The 19,766-nt window shown below is 56.7% G+C and overlaps 1 protein-coding gene across 2 annotated transcripts; it reads left to right on the plus strand.

Annotated features, from left to right (window-relative positions):
* Positions 1–145: 145 nt before the first annotated feature.
* PRPF31 (pre-mRNA processing factor 31) lies at positions 146–18,775 on the plus strand. Of its 2 annotated transcripts, XM_031658999.1 has the most exons (14): positions 146–511; positions 2,998–3,182; positions 3,300–3,360; positions 6,364–6,447; positions 7,005–7,102; positions 8,114–8,220; positions 8,419–8,588; positions 9,161–9,318; positions 12,778–12,867; positions 15,700–15,827; positions 15,933–16,005; positions 16,689–16,817; positions 16,901–16,999; positions 18,354–18,775. In XM_031658999.1, exons 2-14 carry the CDS (start codon positions 3,006–3,008, stop codon positions 18,477–18,479), a joined length of 1,500 nt encoding a protein of 499 aa, XP_031514859.1. In that variant the 5' UTR covers positions 146–511; positions 2,998–3,005; the 3' UTR covers positions 18,480–18,775. The 2 variants fall into 2 exon arrangements, with proteins under 2 accessions (XP_031514859.1, NP_001162344.1); NM_001168873.1 differs by lacking the exon at positions 146–511 and having other exon boundaries at positions 3,006–3,182; positions 18,354–18,479.
* The last annotated feature ends 991 nt before the right edge of the window (positions 18,776–19,766 follow it).

Here is a 19,766-nt window from a genome sequence, read left to right on the forward strand (position 1 = left end):
TCTTAAATCTCTAGATTAAGCCGTTCGCAAAACTACTTGTCCCATCAGGCTCAGGGGCCGAGGACGGCGGGACGTGGCCCTAGGCCTTGTGGGAGTTGTAGTTTCCTATTTCCGGCTTCGCTTTGGCCCACCCCGACGTCCAACCCGAATCCCTGCTTAAAGGCCTTGCTTTCTTGTCTAACGTCGCAACCAGTCCTCTGAGTTGCCAACGTCTTTCTTCCTGTCTCGACGCCCCGTCATCTGGCCACAGCAATTCTCCGCTTAGCAGGATTGGTCCACAGCGGGCCGTGAGTTCGATTAGCCCCTTTCCTCCTCGCTGCTTACCGCCTCTCTCCGCCTAGTGCCAGGTGCTAATAAAGTTGTTGTTTCAAACGCGGCCAGGAACGCGAGCGGGGACCAATCAGAGCGTAGCTTTACCTCTATAACGGCGCGAGCATGAGACGTCATCGGTGAGCGACGAATGCTGTGGGAAAGCTTATTTCCTAGAAACAGTGGTGCGCGGAGAGGAGAGGTGAGTGTGATGGAGACGAGCGGGGAGCGGGAGGCCGGACTCCTGGGTCTGGGAGAAGAAGTGTGTGAGGAGGAAGGCGGGCCTTTACAGCTTGGTTTTTTTGTTGTTGTTGTTTGTTTGTTTTGAGACGGAGTCTCGGTCTGTTGCCTAGGTTGGAGTGCAGTGGCGCGATCTCGGCTCATTGCAACCTCCGTCTCCAGGGTTCAAACGATTCTCCTGCCTCAGCCTCCAGAGTAGCTGGGATTACAGGCGCGCGCCACCACGCCCGGCTAATTTTTGTATTTTTAGTAGGGACGAGGTTTCCCCATGTTGGTCAGGCTGGTCTCGAACTCCTGATCTCTTGATCCGCCCCCGTCGGCGTCCCAAAGTGCTGTGATTACAGGCGTGACCCACCGCGCCTGGCAAGTTTGTTTGTTTGTTTTGTTTGAGACGAAGTTTCGCTCTTGTTGCCCAGGGTGGAGTTCAGTGGCGCGATCTCGGTTCACTGCAACCTCCGCCTCCCGGGTTCAAGCGATTCTCCTGCCTCAGCCTCCCGAGTAGCTGAGATTACAGGCGCCCGCCACCACACCCGGCTAATTTTTTGTATTTTTAGTAGAGACAGGGTTTCACCATGTTGGCCAGACTGGTCTCGAACTCCTCACCTCAGGTGATCCACCCGGCTGGGCTTCCCAAAGTGCTGGAATGACAGGCATGAGCCATCGTACCCGGCCTTTTACAGCTTGTTTACCCAAAAGTCTTAATATGCGCCTACCATGGTGTGGCCCTGGGGATGTGGCAGGTGCAAAAATTGTTCCCTGTCCTCTTAGAGCTTTGGTTGATGCCTGGCAGACAGGCTTTATCAAATAATTACTTCATTAATCACAAATGTGTGAAGTGCCTTACTGTAGACACGCAGAGCCTGCGGGACACGTATCACAAAGCAACCTCCTCTAGTCTAAAGCGGGCCCGTGGGTCAGGGAGGTGGAATGTGAGAGCTGAAAGCTGAAGAGATGCCGGGCTGCTAAGGAGTGAGGAGAGCCAGACACGGGGGGTCACTCCTGTAATCCCAGCACTTTGGGTGGCCCAGGCGAAAGGATCACTTGACCCTAGGAGTTTGAGACCAGCCTGAGCAACACAGTGAGACCCCCTCTCTACAGAAAAATTTAAAAATTAGACGGGTGTGCTGGTGTGGGCCTGTCATCTCAGCTATCGGGAGGCTGAGGCGGGAGAACCGCTTGAGCCCAGGTGGTCGAGGCTGCAGTGAGCTATGATGGCGCCACAGCACTGCAGCCTAGGTAACAGAGCAAGACATTGTTTCAAAAAAAAAAAAAAAAAGAAAAGAAAAGAAAAAACAAAGCGAAGGAAAGAACGACCTTAGTGACCTTAGTTACAAGGGACTCCTTGTACAAAGATCTGGAGGTGGGAAGAAATTGATAATGTAACCAACTCAAGTTTCTGCTACTCAGAGGCTAGAATAGGAGAAGTGAGGGATGGTGAAAGTAAAGCTTTATTGATCAAATGGTCGCAGATGAGAAATGGCCAAGCTAATGTATTTAAAAGACCGTTTCAAACTGTAGGCCGGGGAGAGGGGCTTAAAAGGGGGAACTCTGAATCGGAGGCATACAGGAATGGTGCTGGGTACAGGGTATGTGTGTCTTTCTCTGAAGGCTGTCTTGAGACAGCCACCTGGAGCATGGGCTGGAATCATGTCAGTAATGGCCAGGTTTTAGACTGATCGCCTTGAGGTAATCTCTGGAGTTTTGCAGCTGGGTTTCCATACCTAGTTTGTTTCGAGATTAGCCCCTGCGGCCAGGCGCGGTGGCTCACGCCTGTAATCCCAATGGTTTGGGAGGCCAAGGTGGGTCCCTCACTTGAGGTCAAGAGTTCAAGACCAGCCTGGCTTACATGGTGAAACTTTGACTCTACAAAAAAAAAAAAAAAAAAAATAGCTGGGCGTAGTGGCAGGTGCCTGTAATCCCAGCTACTCGGGAGGCTGAGGCAGGAGAATCGCTTGAACCCAGGAGGTGGAGGTTGTATTGAGCCAAGATTGTGCCACTGTGCTCCAACTTGGGTGACAGAGCCAGACTCCATCTTTAAAAAAATAAACAAAGATTAGCCCCTGGAACTTCTAAGTAAGCACATGGATAAGCCATCAGTGCAAGACAGTGTCTAGTGGGAAAGGCGGGAAACAAAGAATTTCAGAGTATGTTTTCAAGGCTAAAGGCAAGAAAGGAAAAAAAAAGTTTGCAAATGCATTTGGAATCTACACCACTTGGTTCCGGTAAGTCTTAGCAAGGTGGCGGTCGTAGGGGTGTGCTGTGTCTTGCACAGGTCGGAGCTGGAGACTCGCCAGTGAACAAAACAAACTAAAGCACCTGTCGTCGTGGAGCCTGCACGCTACTGGGGTTCATAAAGAAGGACCAGGGTTTTCTGGGGGAGAATCATCGCCAGTAGGAGGGACTTTGTCGGGGCAAGTTTTTAGGGAACCCTGCTCTCCCTCCCCACAGGCCTCAGGATGTCTCTGGCAGATGAGCTCTTAGCTGATCTCGAAGAGGCAGCAGAAGAGGAGGAAGGAGGAAGCTATGGGGAGGAAGAGGAGGAGCCAGCCATCGAGGATGTGCAGGAGGAGACACAGCTGGATCTTTCCGGGGATTCGGTCAAGACCATCGCCAAGCTATGGGACAGTAAGATGGTAAGAGGACAAGAGGCGTTCCTAGCCAGGGGGCTCTAGACAGAATCTCCCAGAAGGGGGTGACACAGCTTCTTTTGGAAGAGTCCTGGATTCTGACTCTCCTCTCCTTTCCTGCAGTTTGCTGAGATTATGATGAAGATTGAGGAGTATATCAGCAAGCAAGCCAAAGCTTCAGAAGGTGCTTCCTCCCACTCTCTGCCCTTCCCCATCTCCTATGTCTCCTGCCAGGCCCCTAGGCTCCCTGGCTGCTTGTGGCTGGGTATATCTCCCCCTCAGCCTTTTCCAGAGCCTTCTTTTTTTTTTTTTTTTGTTTCTCCCCAACCCCTTCCCTTTTCCACTAAACATATACTGCATTGCGAAGCTCATGCTTCTTACGTCCTTTCTGTATGCTGAGCCTGGTCATGCTGGGACTTAGCTTGAGGGTTCCCAGACTTCACTGATTCACATGACCGGTTACAGGGTTTTTGCCACATCTATAAGCCACTTGTCCTATTATTTGCTTAACGTATTCTTTGAGTCTGGGACTTTTTCTCTTAAATTTATCTAAGAAGGAAGCAAATTGCTACCATGAATGGAAAACTGGTATCATTTGCAAAGACAAAGTCACCGTATAAAAATAGATATATTAAAGAATCACCTAAAACCTTTTCTCACTTCCAAATTGAGAGAATACTAGCTTATCTCGTGAGTGCTCAGACTCACTCTTAGGAGGGCAGTCCTGTTACCATTCCTATTCTTTTTTTTTTTCCGTTTTCCTTGAGACGGAGTCTCCCTCTGTTGCCCAGGCTGGAGTGCAGTGATGTGATCTTGGCTCACTGCAACCTCTACCTCCCGGGTTCAAGTGATTCTCCTCCCTCAGCCACCTGAGTAGCTGAGATGACAGGTGTGCACCACCACGCCTGGCTATTTTGTATTTTTTAGTAGAGACGGGGTTTCATCATGTTGGCCAGGCTGGTCTCGAACTCCTGACCTCAAGTGATCCGCCCACCTCGGCCTCCCAAAGTGCTGGGATTACAGGCGTGAGCCACCATGCCCAGCCTTCCCATTCTTCTTGAATGGAATTTGTTGACAACAGGAAGCCATGGGAGGTTTCTGGGGGAAGAAGTGTAGTGAGAGGGCAGAGTTTTGGGAGACTCACTGCTTGCTTGCTTTAAGGTTCACCCAGGCACCCAGTTGAATCGCCCGGGTCTTTGCGCTCAACGTGCTCAAGGTCTAGTGGAAGAGGCAGGCCAGGTTCCAGACAGCTGTCGGCGGGTGGTACCAGGCTGGGGACGCTGGAGTCACAGGAGGGACTGGCTGACCCTGCCCCAGGTGCCAGGGAAGAATCGATAGCTGAATTGGACTCTAGAGCGTGAATGCATGTACCAGGCAAAGAAAGGGAGAAGGCCCAGACAGCGGCAGGCCCGGGGCCTCAGGCATCTGGAGAGAGAGGGCAGGCTCTGGAGCGCGCCAGATCCTGCAGAGTTCCAGATGCCAGGCCGAGGAATTTCTCCATCCAGAGAGTTATGGGACACAGAAAGTGACATTTCCTGATGTCAGGCCAGGCTCAGGGATGGAGTCAGACCCTGTCATACCTGGTGTCTGGTGGGGGAGGAAGACGTGAAACACCTCACAAGCAGGTGGCAGTCCCCGTTTACTGGAGGTGCACAAGTGCTGCGGGTACACAGAGGAGGCATCTGATCCTCCCAGAAAGGGAGGGAAGGATTCTGAGTCACTGCCGGAGTCTTAAGGACTTAAAGAGCCTTTTGAGCATCAGGGTTAGGAACACATTCTGAAGCCACCCTGCTTGGGGTCAGGTCTGAGCTCTGCTGTCTACTGGCTGTGACATCAGACAGTTAGTATTTGTATGACATTTAAACACAACATCTTTTTGTTTGTTTTTTGAGACAGGGTCTCACTCTGTCACCCAGGCCGGAATGCAGTGGCACGATCACAGCTCACTGCAGCCATGACCTTCTGGGCTCAGGTGTTCCTGCCTCAGCCTCCCAGGCAGTTAGGACCACAGGCATACACCACCATGCCTGGCTAATTTTTTTTTCTTTAATTATTTTTAGAGATGGGGTCTCTCTATGTTGCCCAGGTTGCTCTTGAACTCCTGGGCTCAAGCAGTTCTCCTGCCTCAGCCTCCCAAAGTGCTGGGATTACAGGTGTGAGCCACTGTGCCTGGCCTCTTATTACTAAAGCACAAAGAAGGGTTTTCCAGAAATAGACATGGGGTAAGGGACGCTCTGGGGAGAGGGAACAGCATATGCAAAGGCCAGGAGGGGCCTTGCATGGTGGCTCATGCCTGTCGTCCCAGCACTGGGTGGTCAAGGCTGGTGGATCACCTGAGGTTGGGAGTTCGAGATCAGCCTGCCCAACATGGTGAAACCCCATCTCTACTAAAAATACAAAACAAGTTAGCGGGGCATGGTGGCGGGTGCCTGTAATCCCAACTACTTGGGAGGCTGAGGCAGGAGAATCACTTGAACCCAGGAGGCGGAGGTTGCAGTGAGCTGAGATCGTGCCACTACACTCTAGCCTGGGCAACAAGAGTGACACTCCATCTCAAAAAAAAAAGGCCAGGAGGAGTGGGTGTCTGGGGCACTGTGACCAGTCCTTTATGGCTGGATGAGAGGATGGGGTGGGAAGGGTGGGAGGCCAGACCGCAGAGTTGCTGAGTCAGCAGAGAGGAACTGGGCAGCTCCCTGTGTGCCAGGTGCTGTCCTGAGTACTCGGGTGTGGGTATAGATAACGCAGGCACAGCACTGGTCCCTGCAGAGCTTCTGGAGTTGGGCAGGCCTTGAATGTCAGTCTAGGGACTTGGTCATTAGCCTTGGGGCTATGGGGAGCCATAGGAGGTTTCAGACGGACGGTCAGTTCCAGGGCAGGTAGGGTCAAGTCTAGACTGGTGTGGAGGGAGAGGGATTGGAGGCAGGAACACAAGTTCAGGGATGTCTGCAGATGTCAGCCTGTCGCCTGCTTTACTCTTCAACCCCTCCTTCCTGACCCCCTCCAGCCTCGTCCTCCGCCTCCTCCAGCTGCAGGATCTGGGAGGCAGACGTCAGCCTGTCCCTGGTTTACTCTTCAGCCCCTCCTTCCTGACCCTTCCCAGCCTCATCCTCCGTCTCCCCCAGCTGTGGGACCCGAGAGGGGGTAGGGATTTAGATCCTCACACCCATGCCACTCCGTGTCCTCACAGTGATGGGACCGGTGGAGGCAGCGCCTGAATACCGCGTCATCGTGGATGCCAACAACCTGACCGTGGAGATCGAAAACGAGCTAAGTGAGTGCTGGGGGGAGGCGGAGACTGCCCTCTGTGACGCCCCTCATGCCCCCTCCCTTCCCCACGGGCCTTTCCCAGGGTCCTGCCGCTGAGCCCAAGCTCAGATGGAGGTTCACCTGCTGTAACGGAGTGGTGTAAGTAAGAAGGAAGTGCGTTCTCCCTCGCGTATGAGTCTGAGCGAGCACTCGGGGATGGCGTGGCCGCTTGGCTGCCTGTAAGGCCCCAGCCCTTTCCATTTTGTTGGTCGGCCACCTGCCTCGTGGTGCGAGGGGACTGCCCCACGTCCAGCCGTCGCCTCTGCATTCCCACCAGCAAGGCACTTCTTTTTTTTTAAGAACATGTCACTGCAGCTCACATTTTACAGACCAGAACTAATTCCCCTGGTCACACCTAGCGGTAAGGGCGGCTGAGAAATGGAGCCTGTATGCTGGTGCCCGTATGCCAGGCTACAAGCCAGGGCTTCAGTTACTAAAGGAAGAAGGGGACGTGGGTGTTAGGGCCAACCAGCAGAGTCTGCCTCCCGTCTCACCTGACGCCCGCCGTCCCGTTTACCCTAGACATCATCCATAAGTTCATCCGGGATAAGTACTCGAAGAGATTCCCTGAACTGGAGTCCTTGGTCCCCAATGCACTGGATTACATCCGCACGGTCAAGGTGAGAGCAGAGGAGGAGGGGTGCTTCTGCTGGTGTGAAGGTGCAGGCAGGGCTCACTCTCGGACCCGCCCCCAGAGGCCTCGGGGTCTGGAGATGAAGGAGAGGAGCGGACGGAGGCTCAGTGGCCTGCTCTGCCCAGCGTGGGAGGGACGGAGCCTGGATGGGACTTTCTCGGGGCTCCCCTCCTACCCCAGTCTCCGAAGGGAGCATAAGTGGGCTCGACAATCGGTCAACAAAGGATCTTCCGAATTTCAAACAAATTTCGATCTCGAAAAACAAAATTTCATAAAGGGAAAAACAAAAAGGATCTCGATTTTCCGCAAAGGCAGTCGGATCACACTGAGCAAGGTCTCATGAAGAAAGCCAAGGAAGGGTTTCGGAAAAGAGGCGGATACGTGAGACGGGAAGGCCCGGTCTGCGATGGTCGAGGAAAGAACAGGATGGTGGTGGGGGCGCCCTGCAGGTGGTGAGGGCAGAGGGGAGAGGGGCGGTCCCGATATTGTCGGGGAAAGGATTAGGATGGTGGTGGAAGCCACGGGTGAGGAGCAGGGGAGAGGGCTGATTACGTGTGTCAGAAAGGGTTAAGGATGGTGGTGGGGGAAGCCACGGGTGAGGGCAGGGAGGCGGTCGGTGCAGGGAAAGTTAGGATGGTGGTGGGGAAATTACAGGTGAGGGCAGGAGAGGCCGGTCCCCGTGTGTCGAGAAAAGTTAGGATGGTGGTGGGGGAAGACCCTGCAGGGAAGCGAGGCCGCGGGTTTGTGCTCCGACTTGACACAGGCAGAGGCTTGTGAGGCCGCAGTCTTCCCAGACGCTGCTCTGCCCAGGTTCCGCTTCCAAAGCAGAGCAGACGGTGTGGATGCTTCAGGCGGTGGAGGCAGGAGAGGCCCCCAGTGTGGAGACCCTGACTTTCCCAGTGTCCCCGAGAAGAGACCTGAGTAGGTGCAGAGCCAGAGAGGTTCTCAAGCCTTCCTGAGTTCCTGAGCCTCCCCTGTCTTCTCTGCTCGCGCCCAGGAGCTGGGCAACAGCCTGGACAAGTGCAAGAACAATGAGAACCTGCAGCAGATCCTCACCAACGCCACCATCATGGTCGTCAGCGTCACCGCCTCCACCACCCAGGGGTATGTCCGCTGGGAGGGAGGCGCCGGGCCCAGGCTAGTGGGACTGGGGATTAGGCTGAAGCTACCCACGCAGGTGGGCATACGCACACACACACACACACACACACACGCACGCACACACACACAGAACTGAGAGGGTGGGGGCTGGGCACCAGGCAGGCGGGAGACCCAGGAGGCTGGGCCCACCCGCCCCTGCAGGCAGCAGCTGTCGGAGGAGGAGCTGGAGCGGCTGGAGGAGGCCTGTGACATGGCGCTGGAGCTGAACGCCTCCAAGCACCGCATCTACGAGTACGTGGAGTCCCGGATGTCCTTCATCGCGCCCAACCTCTCCATCATCATTGGGGCGTCCACGGCCGCCAAGATCATGGGTGAGGCCCCGGGCTGGGTCCCGTGGAGCAAGGCTCTGCTGACACTGTGATCTGGGGGAAGCTGCTTCCCTTTTCTATAGAATGGGGACTTTGGCACCTGGGCCTCAGCACCCCGTCTCCCTGGACATCACAGAGGGCAGCCAGCCTGGCCCACAGCAAAGCCTCGTCTGGGAGAAACACTCACCCACAGCTCGTCCTCCCTCCCCTGTGCCGGAAACCCGGAGATGACCACACCCAGGCCCTGTTGTCAGGGAGCTCCTGGTTTGGTGAAAATGGTTCCAAAACACAGACATCCCTGGAATGGGGGTAGTGTGGCTTAGCACAAACGTGGTGGTCAGTTGCCTGTTGGGGGCCTCCTCCCTGCACCCCAGGCCAGCTGCCCTCCCTCTCTGAGCCTCCTTTGCGTCTGCCCCTCGCGGAATGGGCCAGGTCACCCGCCTGGCAGGGCCACCGAGGAATCCAGCCAGAACCTCATGTAAAGGTGCTTGGCACATGTCGAGCCCCCAGGCAGATGTGCGCACCCCCACCTCCCCCGCTTTCTTCTGACCGCCCCTGTCCTCCTCCCACCGCAGGTGTGGCCGGCGGCCTGACCAACCTCTCCAAGATGCCCGCCTGCAACATCATGCTGCTCGGGGCCCAGCGCAAGACGCTGTCGGGCTTCTCGTCTACCTCAGTGCTGCCCCACACCGGCTACATCTACCACAGTGACATTGTGCAGTCCCTGCCCCCGGTGAGCCCACTGCGTCACGGCCCCTCCCCCGGCTCCCCTGGAGCCTTCTGCCTGCCCAGACGGCCTGAGCAGCCACCCCCACCATCTGGCCCAGCTGACAGTAGCACTCAGGAGCCGGGAACAGGGTAGCATGGGATGTGAGAGCCAGGGTTCTGCATCACACCTGTCGGGTGACTGTGGGCAAGAGGCGTGAGTGCCCTGTGCCTCAGTCTCCTCCCCTCGCAAATGGGAGCACAGCGCCCGCTTCATGAGTTGGGACGAGGGCTCAATGCAAATGAAGCCCTTACAAGGCAGGCCTAGCTTACGACAAGCAGCGCTGGGTTAGCAGCTGCTCCGAAGGCCACCGTCACTGGAAAGAACCTGAGGGCTGCTGTGCTGGGGACTATAGTTTATAACAAATTAACATTAGCCACAGGGAGAGACACACAGGAGGAGCAGGAGAGGTCACCAACCTCGGAGGGCGATGTGTCCTCTCCCTGCAGTCAGGACACATCGCCCTCCCAGCATCGATGCCTGACAGCACACACACAGGGCCGCCAGCCTGGTGGGGCACGGTGGCTCACACCTGTAATCCCAGCACTTTGCGAGGCCGAGGCGGGAGCATCACTTGAGGCCAGAAGTTTAAGACTAACCTGGGCAACATAGTGAGACCCCGACTCTTTTTTTTGTCTTGATTCCAATGGGATTGGAAATCAACCCGGTGTGGCAGCGCTTGCCTGTCATCCCAGCTACTTGGGAGGCTGAGATGGGAGGATACTTTGCGCCCGGGAGGCGGAGGTTGCAGCGAGCCAAGATTGCGCCACTGCACTTCAGCCTGGGCCAGGGACGCTTGCCTGGGCCTTGGTGTTCAGTCTTTATTGTGGCTCTGCTGTGTAGACACGACTGTGTTGCCGTGTGGCTGGTCTGTCTCCAGGTCAGATGATGCCCCATAACTCAGAGCCCCCACGCTGAACCACGTGGTTGGACTTTCCTGCGTGGCCAGCTCCAGTTACCCTAAACCACACTGTGGCTACCCCAGGGCCCCAGCCAGCAAGGACCACCACCCAGGACCCCCGGGCAAAGGCCAAACCTCTTCCTGGGCAAGGCGAAATTCTCTGCTACACGGAGCCGCTGCCAGTGTTATTCCTGTTACTGTCATCTTCAGTGTCATTTGATTCTGTGGCAGCGAGTTTCACATCATCCTCCTGATGTCTCCTAGAACACAGATCATCTCCCTTCAGTGGCACAGACCATGAATTTCAGTGACACAAAGACGGTGGTTTTTATTTTAATCACTGCATACTTATTTTTATTGAATAATCTCCCATTCGTGGTAATGAAATTAAGCTGTCTAAACAGGTTTGCAGTTTTTAAAAGCAGACTAAAAGAAAACATTGACGACTGGTTATTATCAGAAGGCATTTTAGTCATAGCAGTGGTGGGAATACGTGCAACAAGCAGAGCTGGCTGTGAGTGGAGCTTTGGAAACATTTGGTGATCTCATTGAGTCCTCACAACTCTCTTTTTTTTTTTTTTTTGAGATGGAGTCTCGCTCTGTCGCCCAGGCTGGAGTACAGTGGCCGGATCTCAGCTCACTGCAAGCTCTGCCTCCCGGGTTCATGTCATTCTCCTGCCTCAGCCTCCGAGTAGCTGGGACTACAGGTGCGCACCACTACGCCTGGCTAATTTTTTGTATTGTTAGTAGAGACAGGGTTTCACCGTGTTAGCCAGGATGGTCTCGATCTCCTGACCTCATGATCCGCTCGCCTCGGCCTACCAAAGTGTTGGGATGACAGGCTTGAGCCACCGCGAGTCCTCACAACTCTCTAAGGGAGATCCTGTTTCTCCTCTGCTCCTTCAACACCCCCGCCACCCATTTCACAGATGAGGGAACCGAGGCACCGAAAGTCAGACTTGTCCGAGACCCTGCAGGCAGTGGAGCTGGTCTGAGTCTGGGCAGTCCGGGACCCCACAGGCGGTGGAGCTGGTCTGAGTCTGGGCAGTCCGGCCCAGAGCCAGGGTCCCTCCCCTCGGGGTTGCTCCCAGCATCCTCCACCTCCCGTCTCAGGCGCGTCTCACGCTGCTGTTGTGAGGGTCACAAGTGGGGGCCTAGAACACAACCAGGAGGCGGGAGTGGTGGCTCTCGCCTGTCACCCCAGCACTTTGGGAGGCCGAGGCGGGCAGATCATCTGAGGTCAGGAGATCGAGACCATCCTGGCTAACACGGTGAAACCCCATCTCTACTAAAAATACAAAAAAATGAGCCAGGTATGGTGGCGCACACTTACAATTCCAGCTACTTGGGAGGCTAAGGCAGGAGAATCGCTTAAACCCAGGAGATGGAAGTTGCAGGAGCCAAGATCACACCACTGCCCTCTAGTCTGGGCGACAGAGTGAGACTCTGTCTCAAAAAAAAAAAAAACAAAAAACAGAAACATAAGCAAGACAGGCTCTGGGACAGACAGGCCTGGGTTCAGGCCTGGGTCCAGACCCTGCTGTGTCCGACTGTGGCAAGTGACCTCAGGCTCATGGCCCTGTGCCCTGCCCGGCCTCCCCCAGGGATGGGGAGAACAATAGCACTGATGGACAAGGCCAGGTGGTTGTTTCCTGGCCCCACCCCCAGGCCTGTGTAGGTTTTTTTTTTGTTTTGGTTTTTTCTGTGACTCTTTAGGTCAGGCACTGCTACTGGAACACACCCAGGGAGGCTGGCAGGTCGCCCCATCCTGGGAGGAGGGAGAGCGGGCGATAGAACCCAGGACTGTGGGCCTGGGGCTCGGGGCTCCAGCCGCCTCACTGCACTCCTGCCATCGCCACCGCCTCACAGCCCGAGGCATGTGGGTTAAACCTGCCCCAGGGAGCCTGGTGTCTTGTCACCAGGCCTCTGCCTCCTCATTTGCCCATCTCACATCAGTCCAGGCACAGGCCGTAGACATCACAGGCCTGTAAGGGAGGCCAGGGCTGGCCATCGCTGCACTGCGGCTGACAGCTGGGCTCTGTTTGCAGTCTGGATTGGAACTCTGGCTCCATCACCTGCTGGCTGTCTTTCCGGCCACATGACTTGAAGCCTTGGTTTCCACATCTGAAAAGGGGGTGCAGTGATCACACCAGCCTGATATTTGCATATTTGATGAGATGATCCAAGGGGCATACTTAGCACGGGGCTGGCATCCAGGCTGAGCGCACTCCCCCCCCCCCCCCCCCGGTGTCTCCACAGTTACCACTGTCCTCATCGTCAGCGTGTCTTACTGTCATCCTTACCTGACTCTGCCACTTACCAGCTGGGACGTGGCTCTGTGCCCTGCCCTCATCCCCTCTTCCTGTGAAGTGGGAGCTAGGAGCACACGCCTCGAGAGCCCACGGGTGGACAGCCCCCTTCCGGGACCCGGGGTAGAGCTGGAGGAGAAGTGCCCGTGGTTGCTTTGCTATTACCTCTATCTGTCTGTCTCACACAGATTCCACCCCCGTTTTCCATTGCTCCAGGATCTCCGGCGGAAAGCGGCCCGGCTGGTGGCTGCCAAGTGCACGTTGGCAGCCCGTGTGGACAGTTTCCACGAGAGCACGGAGGGGAAGGTGAGCGGGGGAAGGTGAAGGGGGGAAGGTGAGGAGGGGAAGGTGAGGGGCGGCCGGGCATCTTTTCCTCTGGGCCTGGAGTGTCTCTGCGGGGAGAGCCCTCAGCAGGGAGCCCACCCCAGCAAGCACTGTCCACCAAGGCAGGGGCAGTGCTTCTGCCCACCCTCCCTGGGGCAGGTGCCCTTTCCCCAGTGGGTTCATTTTCTAGGGCTGCTGTTGGAAAGTAGCACAAACCTACTGGCGTAAAACAGTGCAGGTTTGGCCGGGCGCGGTGGCTCTCGCCTGTAATCCCAGCACTTTGGGAGGCCGAGGTGGGCGGATCACAAGGTCAGGAGTTTGAGACCAGCCTGGCCAACATGGTAAAACCCCATCTCGGCCGGGCGCGGTGGCTCAAGCCTGTAATCCCAGCACTTTGGGAGGCCGAGACGGGCGGATCACGAGGTCAGGAGTTCGAGACCATCCTGGCTAACACGGTGAAACCCCGTCTCTACTAAAAAATACGAAAAATTAGCCGGGCGAGGTGGCGGGCGCCTGTAGTCCCAGCTACTCGGGAGGCTGAGGCAGGAGAATGGCGTAAAAACCCGGGAGGCGGAGCTTGCAGTGAGCTGAGATCCGGCCACTGCACTCCAGCCTGGGCGACACAGCGAGACTCCGTCTCAAAAAAAAAAAAAAAAAAAAAAACAAAATAAAAAAACAGTGCAGGTTTATTATCTGTGGTCCGGTAGGTCAGAAGTCTAAAATGAGTTTCACTGAGTTGAAGTCAGGGTGTCAGCCCGGAGGGTTCCTTCTGGGGGAGTGAAGGGATAATCCATTCCCTTGTCTTTCCAACTTCTAGGGGTCACTGGCACCCCTTAGCTCGTGGCCCTCCCTCTGTGTGCGGAGCCAGCTGCATAGCACCCTCAGACCTCTCTCTGACCCTGCTTCTGTCTCATATCTGGCCTCTGTTTTTGTTCCCCCCTCTATTTTAAGGGCCCTTGTGGCTATACTGAGCCTACTCAGATGGTCCAGGATAGTCTTCCCAGCTCACAATCCTTAATATCCTTCTTAATCTCTTCACGTCCCTTTTGCCCTGTGAGGTGATATTCAGAGGTTCTGGGAATTAGAACATGGACCTCCTTGGGCATGTGTGTGTTGGTGGGGGTATAATTTGTCTTCCGCACCAGGATCTGTCCCCGCTGCAACAGGGGATGTTATTCAAGTAATTGTTCAGTTACTTTCTGTCTTCCTTGGTAGACGTACTCGGGAGAGGAGACACATTTTCTGTCTTGTGAACTGTCGTTTGCCAAGCACCCAGCCTGGCATGGCGTTCAGGTGTTCCCTGTCCCCCTCTTCTCCTTTCCCTCTCCCCATCTCACCCCTGGTCTGGGTGTGGGGGGTGCAGCTGTGAGTAGCACAGACAGGAGCCCTGCCCCGTGGCAGCGACATTCTTCTTGGGGCCGGGTCGAGGAGACAGTCAACAGGTGAAATCTGTCCTGCGTCTAGCGGTGCTAAGTCAACACCAAGAAGAAAAAGAAAGGGGGTTGGGGTGGGGGCGACATTAGGTGCTGATTTACCTGGGATGTCAGGGAGGACTTAGAGCCCTGAGGAGGTGAGGGTTTAACTGGGACGTGGGGGAAGACCCAGGGCTCTGAGGAGGTGAGGGTTTAACTGGGAGACCGGGGAAGACAGGAGCTCTGAGGTGAGGTTTAACTGGGGCGATCGAGGGAAGACAGGGCTCCTGAGTTGAGGTTTAACTGGGGCGTCGGGGAAAACAAGGGCTCTGGTGAGGTTTAGGATGTCAAAGGCCGAGGCTCTAAAGGGGGAGGTGAGGTTTAACAGACCTGAGAGTGAAACCAGGGAGCAAAAGGCATGGATACTGAGGGGAAGAGTCTTCAAGCAGGGGAATGACGATTGCAAAGGCCCTGTGAGGGCTGGGCGCGAGCCCTGGAGAGGGAGGCTGGCGGAATCCAGGGGCAGGCAGCATGGAGGCTGCGCATCCCGGGGCAAACGCTGGCTGCAGTGGAGGGGCTGAAGGGGGCCAATTTGGTATTGGTTCTGAAGGAGGAGCCCCTGGGGACCTGCGGCGTGGGAGAGAGACAGTGGAGTCAGCTGCCCGGCTCTCGGGCGTTGCCGTTTGCTTGTACGGGGAGAAGGAAGGCAGACGGTGGAAGGCTGGGGAGGAGGAGCAGAAATTCTGCTTGGCCCTGTTACGTTTGAAGGGCCTGTTAACGATCCCAATGTCAAGGAGACAGTTGTTTACAGGGTACAGAACCCAGAGGAAGGCTGGGCATGGTGGCTCACGCCTGTAATCCCAGCACTTTGGGAGGCCGAAGTGGGCAGATCACGAGGTCAGGAGTTAGAGACCAGCCTGGCCAACATGGTAAAATCCTGTCTCTACTGAAAATACAAAAAATTAGCCGGGTGTGGTGGCGGGTGCCTGTAGTCCCAGCTACTCGGGAGGCTGAGGCAGGAGAATGGGTGAACCCGGGAGGCGGAGCTTGCAGTGAGCTGAGACCATGCCACTGCACTCCAGCCTGGGCGACAGAGCAAGACTCTCTGTCTTAAAAAAAAAAATCCAAGAGGAGAGGTGTGAGCCGAGATGAGGCCATCCGGTTGTTGACGGAACTGAAAACCCAGAGCCCCGGAGCGGGGACGGAGCCCTGGCGTGGGCGGTCTGTCTGCCCCGGAGCGGGGAGGGAGCCCTGGCGTGGGCGGTCTGTCTGCCCCGGAGCGGGGACGGAGCCCTGGCGTGGGCGGTCTGTCTGCTCGGTGGACAGGCGGACGGCGGACAGAGGAGGTCTGGGTGGGCGGCGCACGTGAGCAGCTGCAGGACCTCCCCCTCGCCCTCCCCAGGTGGGCTACGAACTGAAGGATGAGATCGAACGCAAATTTGACAAGTGGCAGGAGCCGCCCCCCGTGAAGCAGGTGAAGCCGCTGCCTGCGCCCCTGGATGGGCAGCGGAAGAAGCGAGGCGGCCGCAGGTGAGGGGCCCTGGGGGTCCAGTAGGCGTGGGGGTCATGGAGGGGAGAGGCCGGCGTCCTCCTCCCAGCTGACTCCCTGGCACCGCCCGCCCACACCGTCCCCAGGTACCGCAAGATGAAGGAGCGGCTGGGGCTGACAGAGATCCGGAAGCAGGCCAACCGGATGAGTTTTGGAGAGGTCAGACTCCCCCAGCGCCCTCCTCACCCCCACAGGCAGCCAGCCGCCACCGCCCTCTGCCTCCTGCCACCGTCCCTCCTCTCGTCCTGTGGCCCTGGCTCATGTCTAGGGTGCTGTCCCAGCCTCTTCCCTCATCCCCCAGCCTCTACTCTCATTTCCATCCATTCAGCCCCAAAGTGACCCTTGTAACCCTGGGAGCCTGTGTCTCCTGCGCTTAGAGCCCCTGCAGCTTCCCATCGCCCCAGGCTCCTTGGCCGGTTCCTCCCTGCCCAGAGGCTCTGCAGTGCCCTGCTGCATGGCCGCCCCGTTCCTGGGCCCCGCCAGTCTCCTCTGTTATCCCAACATCATCCCCCTTGGTCCCGCAAGACCCAACTCAGAGGCCACCTCATCCTATGAAACCTGTTCTGGTTCCTGACACCCCCCAATCCACACGAGGAAGGAAGGAATGGCCTCTTGACTCAGCTCACAGAGCAGTGCTAGGACCCGGCCCCTCTCAGGCTCCCCAGCATCCCCCGCTTGTGGGGGCCCTCAGGCCTCAGCCGGGCCAAGTGGGTACCTGAGCAGGTGCCCGTGGGACCAGCCGGCTGGTGACTGCTGGGCTTCCAGCTGGCCGAGGGGGTGCCTCAGTGGGTGGAGGGCAGGGCGTGGTCACTGAACTGCAGGGTGCCTCCCCTTCCTCCTAGATTGAGGAGGACGCCTACCAGGAGGACCTGGGATTCAGCCTGGGCCACCTGGGCAAGTCGGGCAGTGGGCGCGTGCGGCAGACGCAGGTCAACGAGGCCACCAAGGCGAGGATCTCCAAGACGCTGCAGGTATGGGCAGACCTGGGTGGGGCTGGGGACCGAGACACAGGGTGGGGGGAGCCCAGATCGCAGCCTCCCTGTCCTCCCCACAGCGGACCCTGCAGAAGCAGAGCGTCGTGTACGGCGGGAAGTCCACCATCCGCGACCGCTCCTCGGGCACGGCCTCCAGCGTGGCCTTCACCCCACTCCAGGTACCTGTCCTGGGCCGGCTGTCCCCAGCCCCAAGACCTTGGCAAGGCCCCTTGCCCTCTGCCCCTGTGAAGCCGGCCAGGATGAGTCCCCTCACAGGGCTGTCGTGGAGGGCGTGGTGACGAGGTATTCAGAGGACGTAGACAGCTCCTGGCACACAGGAAGAGGTCAGCAGAGACGAGAGGCCAGTGCTGAGCAGTCCTCGTGAGCACGCACCGCTTTAGAACCAGGCCCACGGCTGTGTCCAGGGCATCCAGTTCCTCTCTGTGGGGCCGTGAGCTGGTTACACTGCTCAGCCTCCAGGCCTTCCAGTTCAAAATGGCCAGGGCGGTTAAGGTAACCTCAGGACCCCACTCAAGAAAGTTCCTGGCTAGGTGGGCTTGGATGTCACGTGTGGGTCCAGGCCCCAGCCAGTCAGCAGTGAGTGGCGTGGAGCATGGCAGTCACCGCATCGTCGGAGCCTCGGTTTACCATCCACAGAGCAGGGCGAGCCTGCACATGGGGGCGAGACAGCAGCGAGCTCATTTGCTCAGTCCGTGGATGTCTGTGGAGCACCTACTGAGTTCCATCGGTGTTCCCAGCTCTGGGGATGAAGCGATGAATGAGAGAGACAAGTCTTACCTTCAGGGAGCCAGTGGGTGGCCGGGCACAGACAGCTCAGTAGGATGTCCAATGTAGTAGAAGGCGGAAATGTCAGGGAGGGGAGGAGGTGGGAGGTAGGAGGTGGGACGGGGAGCTCTCGTTTTGGAGCAGCCAGGGAGGGCCTCTTTGAGAAGATGAGGCCAGTGGCTGTGCCTTTCCAAGCCTCCCCTCCTCTGCCATGAGGTGCTCAGGACTGAAAAGAATGCACAGGAAGCACTTGGCACTGGGCTCACCACTGGAGCCCGATGACTGGGTCCTGTTATTTATTTATTTTTTTTAGAGACAGGGGCTTGCTCTGTTGCCTTGAAAATATTTAGGAAGTGCCAGCCAGGTGTTGGCTCCCATCGCTGGCCACTGTGATCGTCGGTGGTGTTGGTGTGATTTGTGCTGGGACCTCGGGCCAGCCACGTCCCCCAGGGACTCAGTTTCCTCATGCAGAAACTGGGCAGGATTGGCTGTTCTCAAGCGTCGGTTGTTTTTAGCACCCCCGAGGAACTTCGTACAAATCTAGGCGCCCTGGTTCCTCCCCAGCCTCTCCCCCGAGACCCACTGAGTCAGAACCTCCCAAGACAGGGCAACTCCAGGGACAGGCAAACTGTCTCATGCCCACCCAAGGCCTGAGTACCACGGGGAAGGGCCTGGGGGGCTCTGATGGGTCACAGTTGGGGCCTTCTCCTCACCCAACCCACCATCCTGTCTCCCTCACCTGCCCAGGGCCTGGAGATTGTGAACCCGCAGGCGGCAGAGAAGAAGGTGGCTGAGGCCAACCAGAAGTATTTCTCTAGCATGGCTGAGTTCCTCAAGGTCAAGGGCGAGAAGAGTGGCCTCATGTCCACCTGAATGACTGCGTGTGTCCAAGGTGGCTTCCCACTGAAGGGACACAGAGGCCCAGTCCTTCTGAAGGGCTGGGATGGGGGCTGGGGGTTCTGACAGGGAGAGCCTGCCCTGCCACCGGCCCCAGTGCTGGGCTCCCCAGGGAGGAGGCCTTGGAAGAGCCCGGCCTGGCCTCCCCCAGGACCGAGGTCACTGCCTGGTGTGGGCTAGAGCCGGTCTTCATCATGCCTTGTCTGTTTTATTTTAACTGAGAAAGGAGATGCTTTTTTGAAAAGAGTACAATTAAAAGGACATTATCAAGATGTGTTCTTGGGGAGTGATCATTTTTCAAACAGCTGGGGCAACTAGAAGAGTCAGAGCTATGGAGTTTTGAGAAAAGAGCTTTCCCTCGGGTCCAAGTGGTGTCTAGGCGTGCTCCCTTCCCCGTTACTTTCTCGTCATGGGATCCCAGAAGGAAAAACCCTCTCCAGTGCCCTGGACAACCTGTCACTTCGATAGAAATGATGTGGCTGCCGACAGCCGCAGAGCTCAGCGCAGGCCAAGCGGGATTGCTCTGGCACCTCAGGCCAGCCACCTCGCCTTTCCAAGCCTCCACACCTACGCCTAGGAGCCCAGGACTGGAAAAAATGCACAGAAAGCACTTAGCATGGCCATCAGCGCCCAATAACCAGGTCCTGTTGTTACTGGTTTTTTCCAGAGACGGGGTCTCTGTTGCCCAGGTTGGAGTACGGTGATGCAGTCATAGCTCACTACAGCCTCAAACTCCTGGGCTGGGATTACAGGCATGAACCACCGCAGCTGGCCTCCTGGTGAATTTAACATTTTGTGTGTGTTTGTTTTTTTTCTGAGGTGGAGTCTCGCTCTGTCGCCCAGGCTAGAGTGCAGTGGTACAATCTTGGCTCACTGCAACCTCCACCTCCCAGGTTCAAGCAATTCTCTTGCCTCAGTCTCCCAAGTTGCTGGGATTACAGGCATGCGCCACCACACCTGGCTAATTTTTATAGTTTTTAGTAGAGACGGGGTTTCACCATGTTGGTCAGGCTGATCTCGAACTCCTCACCTCATGATCTGCCCACCTCAGCCTCCCAAAGTGCCGGGATGATAGGTGTGAGCCACCACCCTGGCCCCATTTTTAAATTGTTTATAGACAGGGTTGTGCTGTATTGCCCAGGCTGGGCTTGAACTCCTGCGCCCAAGTGACCCTTCCACCTCAGCCTCCCTAAGTGTTGACATTACAGGCTTGAGCTTCTGTGTCTGGCCTCTTATTATTTTTTATTTATTTATTTTGTGAGA

Source organism: Papio anubis, chromosome 20 (assembly GCF_008728515.1).
Source record: "Papio anubis isolate 15944 chromosome 20, Panubis1.0, whole genome shotgun sequence".
Classification (NCBI taxonomy): Eukaryota; Metazoa; Chordata; class Mammalia; order Primates; family Cercopithecidae; genus Papio; species Papio anubis.

Excerpts from the sequence above, each read along its gene's own strand:
- PRPF31 (XM_031658999.1), top strand. The coding sequence starts at position 3,006 with ATGTCTCTGGCAGATGAGCTCTTAGCTGATCTCGAAGAGGCAGCAGAA. Across the intron at positions 8,221-8,418 it reads ACCGCCTCCACCACCCAGGG|GCAGCAGCTGTCGGAGGAGG; the intron begins GTATGTCCGCTG and ends CCGCCCCTGCAG. Across the intron at positions 15,828-15,932 it reads AAGAAGCGAGGCGGCCGCAG|GTACCGCAAGATGAAGGAGC; the intron begins GTGAGGGGCCCT and ends CACCGTCCCCAG.